The sequence below is a fragment of the Colletotrichum orchidophilum genome (assembly GCF_001831195.1).
Source record: "Colletotrichum orchidophilum strain IMI 309357 chromosome Unknown Scaffold_178.1, whole genome shotgun sequence".
In the NCBI taxonomy this organism is placed as follows: Eukaryota; Fungi; Ascomycota; class Sordariomycetes; order Glomerellales; family Glomerellaceae; genus Colletotrichum; species Colletotrichum orchidophilum.
The window spans coordinates 25,130-36,090 of NW_019173134.1; the positions used below are offsets into that span (position 1 = coordinate 25,130).

Consider the following 10,961-nt stretch of genomic DNA (forward strand, 5'->3'; position numbering starts at 1 on the left):
TTACACTCCATTACCTTACCTAGGTGCCGGCGGTCTTGCCTGCCCCTTCTAAGGTAAGGTTCCAAATTATTTTTGGGCCCCGGCACAGTCCCACAAGCTTAGAGAGGAGGAAAATATCCATTCCCTCACCCAATCTCTGAACTCGAAAGTGACATCAACTCGAGGAAGGCATTTCCACCAAGAAGACCTGAGGAACATAAATCAACAACGAAGTGTTTCATATCCTAGTACTTTCCTGGTTGTCTGAATACTACGATACATCTGAAGTCGACTGGAAACTGAGCAAGGCCAAACGGGGAAAAAAAAAAGGGAAAAAAGAAAGAAAAAAAGGGTAAGATAAATAGAAGCAAATGTCGATTCGGTCGCCAAAAATGATCCAGGACGATCTCAAAAACAACATCGGCGCCGATTCCGATGTGTCGTCTGACGAGTCTGACTGGGATGACGCCGAGCTCGAAGAGGAAGAGTCCCAATTGTTCATTTCCTTGCTCGACGATGCTGTCTTCCCTGACCTCGACGCCATGCTGTGCCACTGCCGCATGAAGCACAACTTCGACTTCCTCGCCATCCGCCGTCGGCTTGGCCTTGACTTCTTTGGCACCGTCAAGCTTGTCAACTTCAGTAAGTCCGTAGCCTGAGATGTGGTGTGCAACTTTAACATCTAGCCAACCCCCTAGCCCTAGTCCCCCTTGAGATGGAAAGCTCACTGACTCATCCATGTAGTTCGCCAACGCATTCACGACGGCGCTGCCCTGCCCGAGGCCATCTCTGTCGACGATATTGCTGATGAGCGCTACATGAAACCCGTCATCGAAGACGATGCCTTGATCATGGCCCTTACCGAGCTGGATCTTAACGATGAATCGCCAGAGCACCCTCAGCAGGCACCGCAACAGGGTGCCTCTCGGGAAGCTCAGCTCGAGGAAGAGTTGGCAAGGCTCCAGTCCCAATTCGCAAACTACCGCACCGCCGTTGAGCAGACTCTTGACCAGCGCTGGGGCGAAGATACCCCCGATGCAGCCGAGGGCAAGAAGTCGCGTGATCCGGATGACAAGGGCGTCCGGAAAGATGAGTCTCAGTACTATTGGGAGTCATATGCCTCTAATGGTAGTTGACCCTTATCCTGAACTTCCAGCTGCCTAGTTTGCTAACATGCCCCCTAGACATCCACGAGACGATGCTGAAGGACAAGGTTCGAACAGACTCCTACCGTGATTTCGTCTACAACAACAAGTCTCTTTTCAAGGACAAGATCGTCCTCGACATCGGCTGTGGCACAGGTACGTCTGGCCCCAAAAGCGACTGCCAGCTTTGTAGACCTCCTTTGTATCTAAACTATGATCTCTGCAACAGGTATCCTGAGCATGTTCTGCGCCAAGGCCGGCGCTAAGCAGGTCTTTGCCGTCGACAAGTCTGACATTATCGACAAGGCCCGTGAGAACGTCTTCAACAACGGCCTCGCCGACAAGGTAACCTGCATTAGGGGCAGGGTAGAGGACATTAGTCTTCCTGTCGACCAAGTTGACATCATCATCAGTGAATGGATGGGCTACTGCCTGCTTTATGAGGCCATGATGAACAGCGTTCTCGTCGCTAGAGATCGTTTCCTCAAGCCCGACGGCCTCATCGCCCCGAGCATCTCCACCATTTGGGTGGCACCCGTTTCGGATCCAGAGTACATCACCGATTTCGTTACTTTCTGGGATGACGTTTATGGCTTTGACATGAAGTCGATGAAGGAGGGCATCTACGACGAGGCTCGAATCGAGATCATGCCGGAGGACTGCATCTGCGGCACACCTTCGCAGATTTCGTACATTGATTTGCACACTGTCAAGATTGAAGACCTCGATTTCGAGACTCAGTGGAAGTCGAAGCTGACCAAGGACATTCCGTCACTTGACGGCTTTTTGACCTGGTTTGACATTTTTTTCACCACCTCTCGCAACAACTCGATCCCGGCGGATCTGCAGGTCAAGGTCGGAGACATCAGTGTTACCAGGCCCGGCGAGGTGGCCTTCACTACCGGCCCTGCGGGTCCTGACACCCACTGGAAGCAGGGTTTCCTGATGAACAAGCATCTTGAGGAGAAAGCCAGTTTTACGGCTGGCGCCGAGATCTCTGGCTGCATTGTCTTCAAGGCACCCGAGAATAACCCTCGGGCGCTGACCATCAGCAATACGTGGACCGTTCCAGGTCAGGACAGCAGGACGCAGCTGTGGAAACTGAGATGAAGGAATAGTAGCCTCCGAATCCGCAAGTTCGAGATCATTGTTGTTTGGCAGGGGACTGATAGGCAAAGATGGCTCGCAGAAGTCGGCCAGAGTTCATCATCATGAAAATGGACTTCCAACTTGGCCTACACAATCATATCCACTTTATTTCAGGATGCAATGGATCATAGCCAGGTGATTGTCCGCATGCCTGCATACCATGCGCGAATCTCACCCGCGTGGCCCCGTCTTTGTAGAGACATCACTACACCGTAGAGGACCAAGGTCAGGATTTAAAAAAGCAGGCAAAGGCAAACCGGCTGGGTGGTTGCTTAGTTAGTCCCGAGATCAAAGAAGATACAGTTTCAGAGACCACATCAACAGGGGCCCGAAGCATCGAATGCCCTTTACCCAACACCTGTGCATGTGGCTGATGGTCATCCGGATTGCTAGGTATCGTGGTGAAGGTTCATTAGTTTGATATGCCTTTCGGATCCTCGCTTTTTGTGCCGTCTTCATCTTTGTCTTGGTCATCTTCTTCTTCATTTTCCTCCTCCTCGCTGCCTTCATCCTCGTCTTCTTCGCCATCAGATACCGTTTCTCCAAGCTCTTTGAGTTTTGCCTTTGTATGCACCAGATTAGCCCGAGTGAATCGCACAGTACTTTGATTATGACTTACCCTGTACATGGCTGCCTTCTCTTCTAGGTCGCCAAATACCATGAGCAAATCATCAAGCTCATTCTGAGTTGCTTTCCTATCTTCCTCGGCCTTCTTGATAATCACGTCGCACTGGGGAACAACGTTAGAACACACATTCTTCGCAATGGTCAAGGTTTCAGCAGTGGATCTGCGCACCTGGGCAACCCTCTCTCGCGTCTCACGTAGGTCCTTCTCTAGTTGCTCCACACGGGCGTTGGCTTTGGTGAAAAGGCTCTCCTGGTCGAGCGCCTTCTTTTCAAGCTGTTCCCGGGTGGCTTGGATCTCCTGCACCTTGGTCTTCTTGGTCTGTGAATGGGTCAGCTCTACATACAAGTACCATTGCGATTGTCTAGTCACCTTCATGAGATCAACCTCAAGACGGCTTATGGTAGCCTTGAGATCTGCCATGTCCGCCTCAGACCGATGGCGAACGCGATGTGCATCCGACTCGGCCGTCTTGCGCACCTGTTCTAACTGCTTGCGATGTTCCTCAGACTGTGAGGCTGCTTGGGCTTTGGCGATCTGCCGCGCTTGCTCGGCCTGTTTTTCAAGCTCCTCCTCGAGCGCCCGGATCTGAGAAGCTGCGTTTCTCTGTACCTCCTCAAGTTGCTTCTCGTTCTGTTTCTCAAGGGCTGCGACGTGAGCGGCTGCCCTTCTTTGATCCTCCTCTGTTTGCTTGCTGTATCGCTGTTCCATGGCTGCAGCCTGAGATTCCATCTTCCAGGATATCTGCTCAATCCGCTTCTTGTGCTCTTCCTGAAGACTTGTTATTTTACTTTGAAGATTCCTGAACAGTCCGTTGATTAGCAATATCACCATACATCAGTGATTGGTACTGACCGTAGCTCTGCGTCGTGTTGTCTCTGCATCCCCTCATTGACTTGGTTGATTCTCGCCAGTTCCATGGCAGTCGTCTCCCGAATTCGCCGATGGTCGTTTTGTTCCTGGCCGAGTTGTCGACTTAACGTCTCTAAGCTGACTTGAGCTTCCTGCAAAGCCTGCTGCTTTTCAGCCAATTGATTCCGCAGCGAGTCTACGAGTTCTCTGGAAACCCCTGTTTGGACGCCATTCTTGACCACGGAAATTTCCAGGCCAGGGTCTCGGTCGATGCCGCGCAAAATTCGGCTGTAGTTGTCTTTGAAGAAGTCGATAAAGGTGGAATCGAAGTAAACATCAGGCAGGCTGCCTGAACCGGAATTACTGAGATTCTGAGGGGTCACCTCAAAGTCTCTCACCAGCGGGTCGCTTCTCAGTTTAGACATCTTATCGATATATCGTTCGCGGCCCATTCGAGAGAAAAGAATAGAATGGAGGTCCGCTCGGGGAATTGGTGAGTCCTTGGTCGAGAACTCATAGAGAACACCCAACAACATTGCACAAAGACCCTGGACAAGGTCTCCCGTAGCGTATGGATGGTTCACTGCCTGAATAAGGCTTTGAGTGTTCGCGCCTTCACCGAGAAAGTCGTTGACTGCATCCAAGTCTTCAAACAGCCAGCAAAGGAGCAACATGAGGTACCCTACCACAACCCGGCTGTCCTCATCCCGCTTCAATCCAGATATTAAATGGGCAGCGATGGTCTGGATACTCGTAACGACTTCCTCCCCGCTTTCAGCATCGCCTTCTGAAACAGCCATGACCAAGCTCTTGGCCTCCGGGTTGTCATAAACCAGGTGCATCATGATTGTGGAGGCAAACCAACTGCGGTAAGGATTAGCGACGGCTGCGTCCGAAGAAGGCCGCAAGAGCACCGTCAGCACATTGGCCGTCTCGTCGGCTCCCATACTATGCCCTTCAATCGCTCTCCTCAGGAAATGTAAGCGAATATCGGCGTGGCCGTAGAAGTAAGCCTTGAGACAGTCGCACGCGGCCAAACGCATATCGAATGCCTCCAGATCCTGGACGCTGAGGGTAAGGTCCAACAGACCATCAATCACATAGACTTTGACGGAGCCTTTGGCTTGGCCAGATTCGGCTGGCGCGAGCGGTTCGAGGGGAGACGGAACTTGAAGCTGCGCGAATCCTTCCTGAAGGTTTGGGTTTCCCCTAATAATGTCGGCGCAGGTTACCAGAGCCTGCAGGCACGTTCTTAACATGACAGCACCAAGAATGATGATGGGAGACAACCAACCTCGGCCTTGATTGGAAGCTGGGCTACATGGCTGAAGGCCAATTGTAGGGCGTGGAACAGCAAGCCATGTTGCCAAAAGGCAAGCTGGTTCTGCGGCGTTCCCACGGCCCCTGCTACTAGAAACAGACGAACGACAGCCAGAAGCGCGTATATGTTCCTGTCGCGCTGGGCCTGCGCCCACGCTGCAATTTCTGCACCCACCCGTTGAGCCTTTTCAGCGCCTTCTAACAGCACAGACAAACGATGAATACCGCCCGATTCGCGGAATAATGATTGGTTGGAAGGGTTCCTCCTAAGAAGGTTTGCGACAAGAATCAGGCAGTCCTCCACGACACGATCACCTTCGGGAAGGGAACCTTCTGTAGATATGATGCCAAAGAGTCGATCAAAGGCATTTTCGAAAGCCACAAGCTTTTGAATATCGGTTGACGAGGGTGTGAGGAAGGTGAGGAGGGTGATGGCTTCGTTCCTGACGGCCTCGCGGCTATCGTCCAGCACAGCGACAAGGCGAGATATTCCTAGCGGGGCTGTGAAGATGCACTCTTCTGTGCGCTCGGTTCGGGCAGAGAGGATGGCAGCTAGCAACTGGAGAGAGTATAGCCTCGAGTAGAAGTCGGTGGAGTCGAGAAAGTCTAGCAGGAGCGTGACATTCTCCTGGCGCTGTGTAAATTCGTCAGCAAGCCAGAGAGCAATCTCCTCCGAGGCTTCTGGACTATCTTCGTTGGGACTGAATAGCATGAGCAGCGTCTCGAGGACGACCTTGACGGTGTCGACATCTTCGGCATCTTTGCTCAAGCTGCCTATGAGACTGCGAAGAGCTCCAGAGGCGACAGAGGCAGGGAAGTCCTTTGCAAAGCTGCGCAACCCGAGTATAGCAGCACGGCGATCTTCAAGGAGCGTTGATGAGCTCAACCGACCACTCAGAATGGTGATAGTCTCACCGACCGACTGCTTCGCCGGTGCAGTGGGAATGGAAAACATGCTGTTTCGTCAACTGCCGGCCATCGGGAGCTCAAGCAGTGCCATGAACGAGAAAAAAGAGACAGTCAAGTATTGAGAGAAAGGCAAAAAAGGCTGTAGAGAGAAAAGGCTGTAGCGAGACAAGTCATGTAGATACAGCAAAAATCATTCGGACGACCAGGCTGGGCTACTATTGGTAAAGTAGAGAGCCCGTCGCAAGATGGGCAGGAGGCCTGGCACTTTCTTTCTTGAAGAAGGCAGGTGCGTTAACGAAAGGTGTACTTTGACGGCCGCTCGCACTGATTAAGGGATAACAAGCCCTACATGCAGCAATACGGTGGGAAACTCGCGTCACTGGAATGGCAAAATACTGCTTACCTGGTTACCGGATACATAGAGAAGCCAGCGCATCGATAGGTACCTAACTGGTTTGATGATCGCTGCCGGTGGAGTAGGGTATGGCTGGCCTTCCTCTGCCGAACCTACCTTACCTTAGGTAAGATCCTTAGGGGCGCGCGCCAGCAACCGCCAGCACGGAAGGCTCTGACTTTGAATCTCAGGTACCGCGATCAAACGTGACCCTCCAAGAGTCTGTCAATGTTTGCACACCAGCACGACCCTGTCGAAATTCCTCACAGTGTATAGGATAAAACTAAGGTAGGGGCACTTTTGTCGCATGCGCAAGCAAACAAGTCTCGCAAATCTCATTCCCACCGCTGCACCTTTTCGTTCAGTTTCGCGTCCGCGACTACGAGCTAAGGCAATATCGAGAATCTAACCGCAACTGCCACAGCAAAACATCCTTTTACTCGATCTGCGGTAAAGAAATCCCTCGCAAGCGAAGAAGCTCACGCATCCATGCGTCGCAATCCTCTCGTTACATTTTTCTTTTGTGACTCGAGAACCACTTGCTCGCCTTACCTTCTGCGCCATAACGACGAGCGACCTCACGAAATCGTCACATAGGCCCTAAAGTTTTCTTACGCATCCTTCCTCCACCCCAACATCAATCAAGATGGGTATCCCGGCGGCTTTCCGATGGCTTTCAAACAAGTATCCCAAGATCATTTCTCCAGTCATCGAGGAGCAACCCGTAAAGATGGAGGATGGGTCAGAAATCCCCGTTGACACGACCGGGCCTAACCCGAATGGCGAGGAGCTCGACAACTTGTATCTCGACATGAACGGTATCGTACACCCATGTTCTCATCCCGAGGATCGCCCTGCTCCCAAGGATGAGGAGGAGATGATGCTTGAAGTCTTCAGGTACACAGATCGTGTTGTCAACATGGTCAGGCCGCGGAAGCTGCTAATGATTGCTGTTGGTTAGTCCCCCTCCCCATCCTTCTTTTTAATCGTTAGTTCCGTTACTGAAAGGAATGAAAATTGCTCAGACGGCGTCGCGCCACGTGCCAAGATGAACCAACAACGATCTCGTCGCTTCCGGTCCGCGCAGGAAGCTCAGGAAAAGGAGGAGGATAAGCAAGAGCTTCTGAAATTGTTGAAGCAGCAAAATGGCGGTGCTATACCCGATGACACGCTCGAGGGCGTCGCCAAGAAGGCTTTTGACTCCAATTCCATTACTCCCGGCACTCCGTTTATGGATACTCTGGCCTCGAGCTTGAGATACTGGTGCGCGTATAAACTGAACACAGATCCGGCCTGGGCAAAACTCAAGATCATCATTTCCGATGCGACAGTTCCTGGTGAGGGAGAGCACAAGATCATGTCTTTTGTGCGATCTCAGCGCATCTCTCCGGACTACGATCCGAATACCCGACACGTCATTTACGGCCTCGACGCTGACTTGATAATGCTTGGCCTCGCGACTCACGAGCCTCACTTTCGAGTTCTACGTGAGGATGTCTTCTTCCAAGACAGCAAGGCCAAGATGTGCAAGCTCTGTGGACAAAAGGGCCACGAGGCTCGCGCTTGTCGTGGGCAGGCTAAAGAGAAGGCTGGCGAATTTGACGAGCAGGATAAGAGCCCTGCTTTGAAACCATTCATCTGGCTTCACGTCCCCATCCTGCGGGAATACTTGGCCGTAGAGCTCAATGTCCCAGGTCTACCCTTCCGCTTCGATCTGGAGAGGGCCCTCGATGACTGGGTTTTCATGTGCTGCTTCGTTGGCAACGACTTTTTGCCTCACTTACCGGCCCTAGAGATCCGGGAGAACGGAATCGACACATTGACAGCGATTTGGAAAGACAACTTGCCGTTCATGGGTGGCTATGTCACAAAGGACGGTCACGTCGACTTGGGTCGGGCGCAGTACATTCTCAATGGCCTAGCCAAGCAAGAGGATGCGATCTTCAAGAGGCGAAAGGAGACTGAAGATCGCAGAGAGGCCAGTTTCAAACGGAGAAAGCTTCAAGAAGAACAGCGTAACCCAAAGTTTGCTAAACCGAAGCAGGTCGACGATGCATCTGCAGGCTTGAGCTTATTCGCGGTCGCAGGAGGCGCAAACGGCATCACCCACGATAAAGTGGTTGGTCGCTCTTCGAACATGAATACCAATACCGCCAACAAGAGTGCTGCAAGCGCTATACGAGATCAACTCAAAGGGTTGATGTCCAAGAATGAGCCTGGTCAGGAAGATGACGCCGCGAAGGCCACTAAGGAAGAGGTCCTCAACCCGCCGGATCAAAATTCCGTACTCGGCAAACGCAAAGCCAACGATGATGCGGCGCCCCAGGCCGGTTCCGCTCCGGCAAGCGCAAAAGGCCCCAGCACGTCATCCGCTGCCGAGGAGGCCGCCGTGGATCATGTTAGAATGTGGGAAGAGGGCTACGCCGATCGATACTACGAACAAAAGTTTCATGTTGATCGGAGCGACAACGATTTCCGGCACAAGGTTGCGCAGGCTTACGTGGAGGGCCTATCCTGGGTTTTGCTGTACTACTTTCAGGGCTGTCCCTCATGGGAATGGTACTATCCGTACCATTACGCGCCGTTTGCTGCCGACTTTGTGGATCTTGAGAAGATGAACGTTCATTTCGAAAAGGGTCGTATTTCAAAGCCATTCGAGCAGTTGATGAGTGTACTGCCTGCAGCTTCTCGCCATGCGTTACCCGAAGTCTTCCACGATCTCATGCTGAATGAGGATAGCGATGTCATCGACTTTTACCCTTCAGATTTCGAAATTGATCTGAACGGAAAGAAGATGGCGTGGCAGGGTGTAGCGCTGTTGCCGTTTATTGAGATGCCAAGGTTGCTAGCCGCCATCGAGACGAAGTATCCCCTCCTGAGCGAAGCAGATCAGGCACGGAATAGTGTCGGAAGAGATGTGCTGCTCTTGTCAGATGCTCACCACGAATTGTACGATGAGATCACTACCAGCTTCTACTCCAAGAAACAGGGTGCGCCGACGCTCAAGCTCAGTCCGCGCACCAGCGATGGGCTGGCTGGCAACATTGAAAAGATTCCCGAATATCTGCCTCACGGGGAATTGTTATATCCCTTGGAGCGAGGAGGAATGCCCAACCTCGACTACGACAGGTCTCTAAGGTATGTTGATCTCGTCAAGAAGTAGACTTGTTGATTTTCTCGACTAACAATAAAGCAGGGTCTGGTACACGTTCCCGGAAAGTTCGCACCCTCACAAGTCGATGCTGCTGCGTGGTGCCAAGCCTCCGGCTCCAGCCCTAGATCGCAACGACATTGAGACCCTAAAAGGGAAGTCATCCCGAGGCGGGCGTAGCTATGGGGGAGTGCCCTTTCAACGCGGTGGGGGACATCACAATGGCAGTCGGAGGGGGGGACAATTCAGTTACGCCCCTGATGGCGGACAAGGACGCCAAGACCGGGGACCGCCCTCGCACGGGAGTAACGGTGGCTATGGACGGCAAGCATTCCAGCCATCAGGGCCACCACACATCCAGTCATCGTGGCAACCTCCTCCTCCAGGGCACCCTGGGTTCGGTATGGGCCTGCCGCCGCCGCCGCCGCCGCCGCCGGGGTATGGAAACGATGGACGAGTATCCAACGGTTCCTATCGCGGAGGAGGCTATCACCAGCAACAAAATTACGGGCCACCGCCGCCAGGGCCACATTCGCAATATGGCTATCCCGATGGAGGTCGCCAAGGAGGTCGCGGCAGCTACCAGGGTCGTGGAGGCCATAGTGGTGGACGCGGTGGCGGCGGTGGTAGATATGGCAGTGGACGCCACAATTACTGATATTCGGACAGTCGACGTTGTGCGAAGTTGAAGGTCCCGACCCTATATAGATACACGGCTAACTGTTGCGAGGGAAAGCAGGAGGATTGGGAACCGAGGAAGGCATTGGTCGGTATCACTCGCGTACAAATAATGCAGATGGGCATTTGTAGACGAGTCGCCAGGGACACGGCGTGTTGCTCCGAGGAGCTAGACACCACTGCGGCCTGAGAGATGACATAGATGCTTGTCAAGACGGTTGTGACAGCGATCCGAGGTTACGTTTATAAGCAGGTCAGTTCTTCATACTTTATTGTTGGACCCGTGGAACTCAAGTGTCTCTGCACGGTGTTTAGCAGTGGTTGACTATTTCGGTCGGCGATGGGCGGTAGGAATAGACAGAAAATAGAGGTGTATCGGCCGAGTCATAACGCGAGCGCAAGATTAAGTAAGGTACCTCAAGGTACATTGCCGAGGCATTGAAACCCGCGAACCATCAAGTCTCTACGTGCCTAGGTGCCATAGGAAACACGGTATTAATAGATATTGTAAGGTGATATGAGCTTCGTGCCTTTGTTTTCAAGTCAAGTGGGCGACAAAAAAATCAGCCGCTGGTACATCCTAATTCCCTTCCCTTGTCATCACCACTACATATGTATTATCGAAAGAAGATACTGTGAGAAAATCAGACAAGAAGAGCAAGAGTAGTGTTGGCTGTAGTGATAGAAAGAAATTGTCAGGATGTGTTGAGATTATTTTGTCACCCATTTGTTGGTTCTCCAAAGTTCAAGGCGGTTGAA

The 10,961-nt window shown here is 52.3% G+C and overlaps 3 protein-coding genes across 3 annotated transcripts; 2 read left to right on the forward strand and 1 right to left on the reverse strand.

The window, feature by feature from the left end:
• Positions 1 to 371: 371 nt before the first annotated feature.
• On the forward strand, positions 372 to 2,234 carry CORC01_13105 (methyltransferase domain-containing protein; the record flags this gene model as incomplete). Its single annotated transcript, XM_022624723.1, has 4 exons — positions 372 to 621; positions 724 to 1,107; positions 1,164 to 1,280; positions 1,354 to 2,234. 4 exons carry the CDS (start codon positions 372 to 374, stop codon positions 2,232 to 2,234), a joined length of 1,632 nt encoding a protein of 543 aa, XP_022468769.1.
• A 451-nt stretch (positions 2,235 to 2,685) lies between these two features.
• On the reverse strand, positions 2,686 to 6,025 carry CORC01_13106 (uncharacterized protein; the record flags this gene model as incomplete). The annotated part of the gene is made up of 5 exons (XM_022624724.1): positions 2,686 to 2,835; positions 2,893 to 3,003; positions 3,070 to 3,700; positions 3,754 to 4,988; positions 5,045 to 6,025. The coding sequence occupies 5 exons, from the start codon at positions 6,023 to 6,025 to the stop codon at positions 2,686 to 2,688; spliced, it is 3,108 nt and encodes a 1,035-aa protein (XP_022468770.1).
• Positions 6,026 to 7,019: 994 nt separating this feature from the next.
• Positions 7,020 to 10,213, forward strand: CORC01_13107 (XRN 5'-3' exonuclease; the record flags this gene model as incomplete). The annotated part of the gene is made up of 4 exons (XM_022624725.1): positions 7,020 to 7,329; positions 7,399 to 9,511; positions 9,570 to 9,714; positions 9,797 to 10,213. The coding sequence occupies 4 exons, from the start codon at positions 7,020 to 7,022 to the stop codon at positions 10,211 to 10,213; spliced, it is 2,985 nt and encodes a 994-aa protein (XP_022468771.1).
• Positions 10,214 to 10,961: the final 748 nt, after the last annotated feature.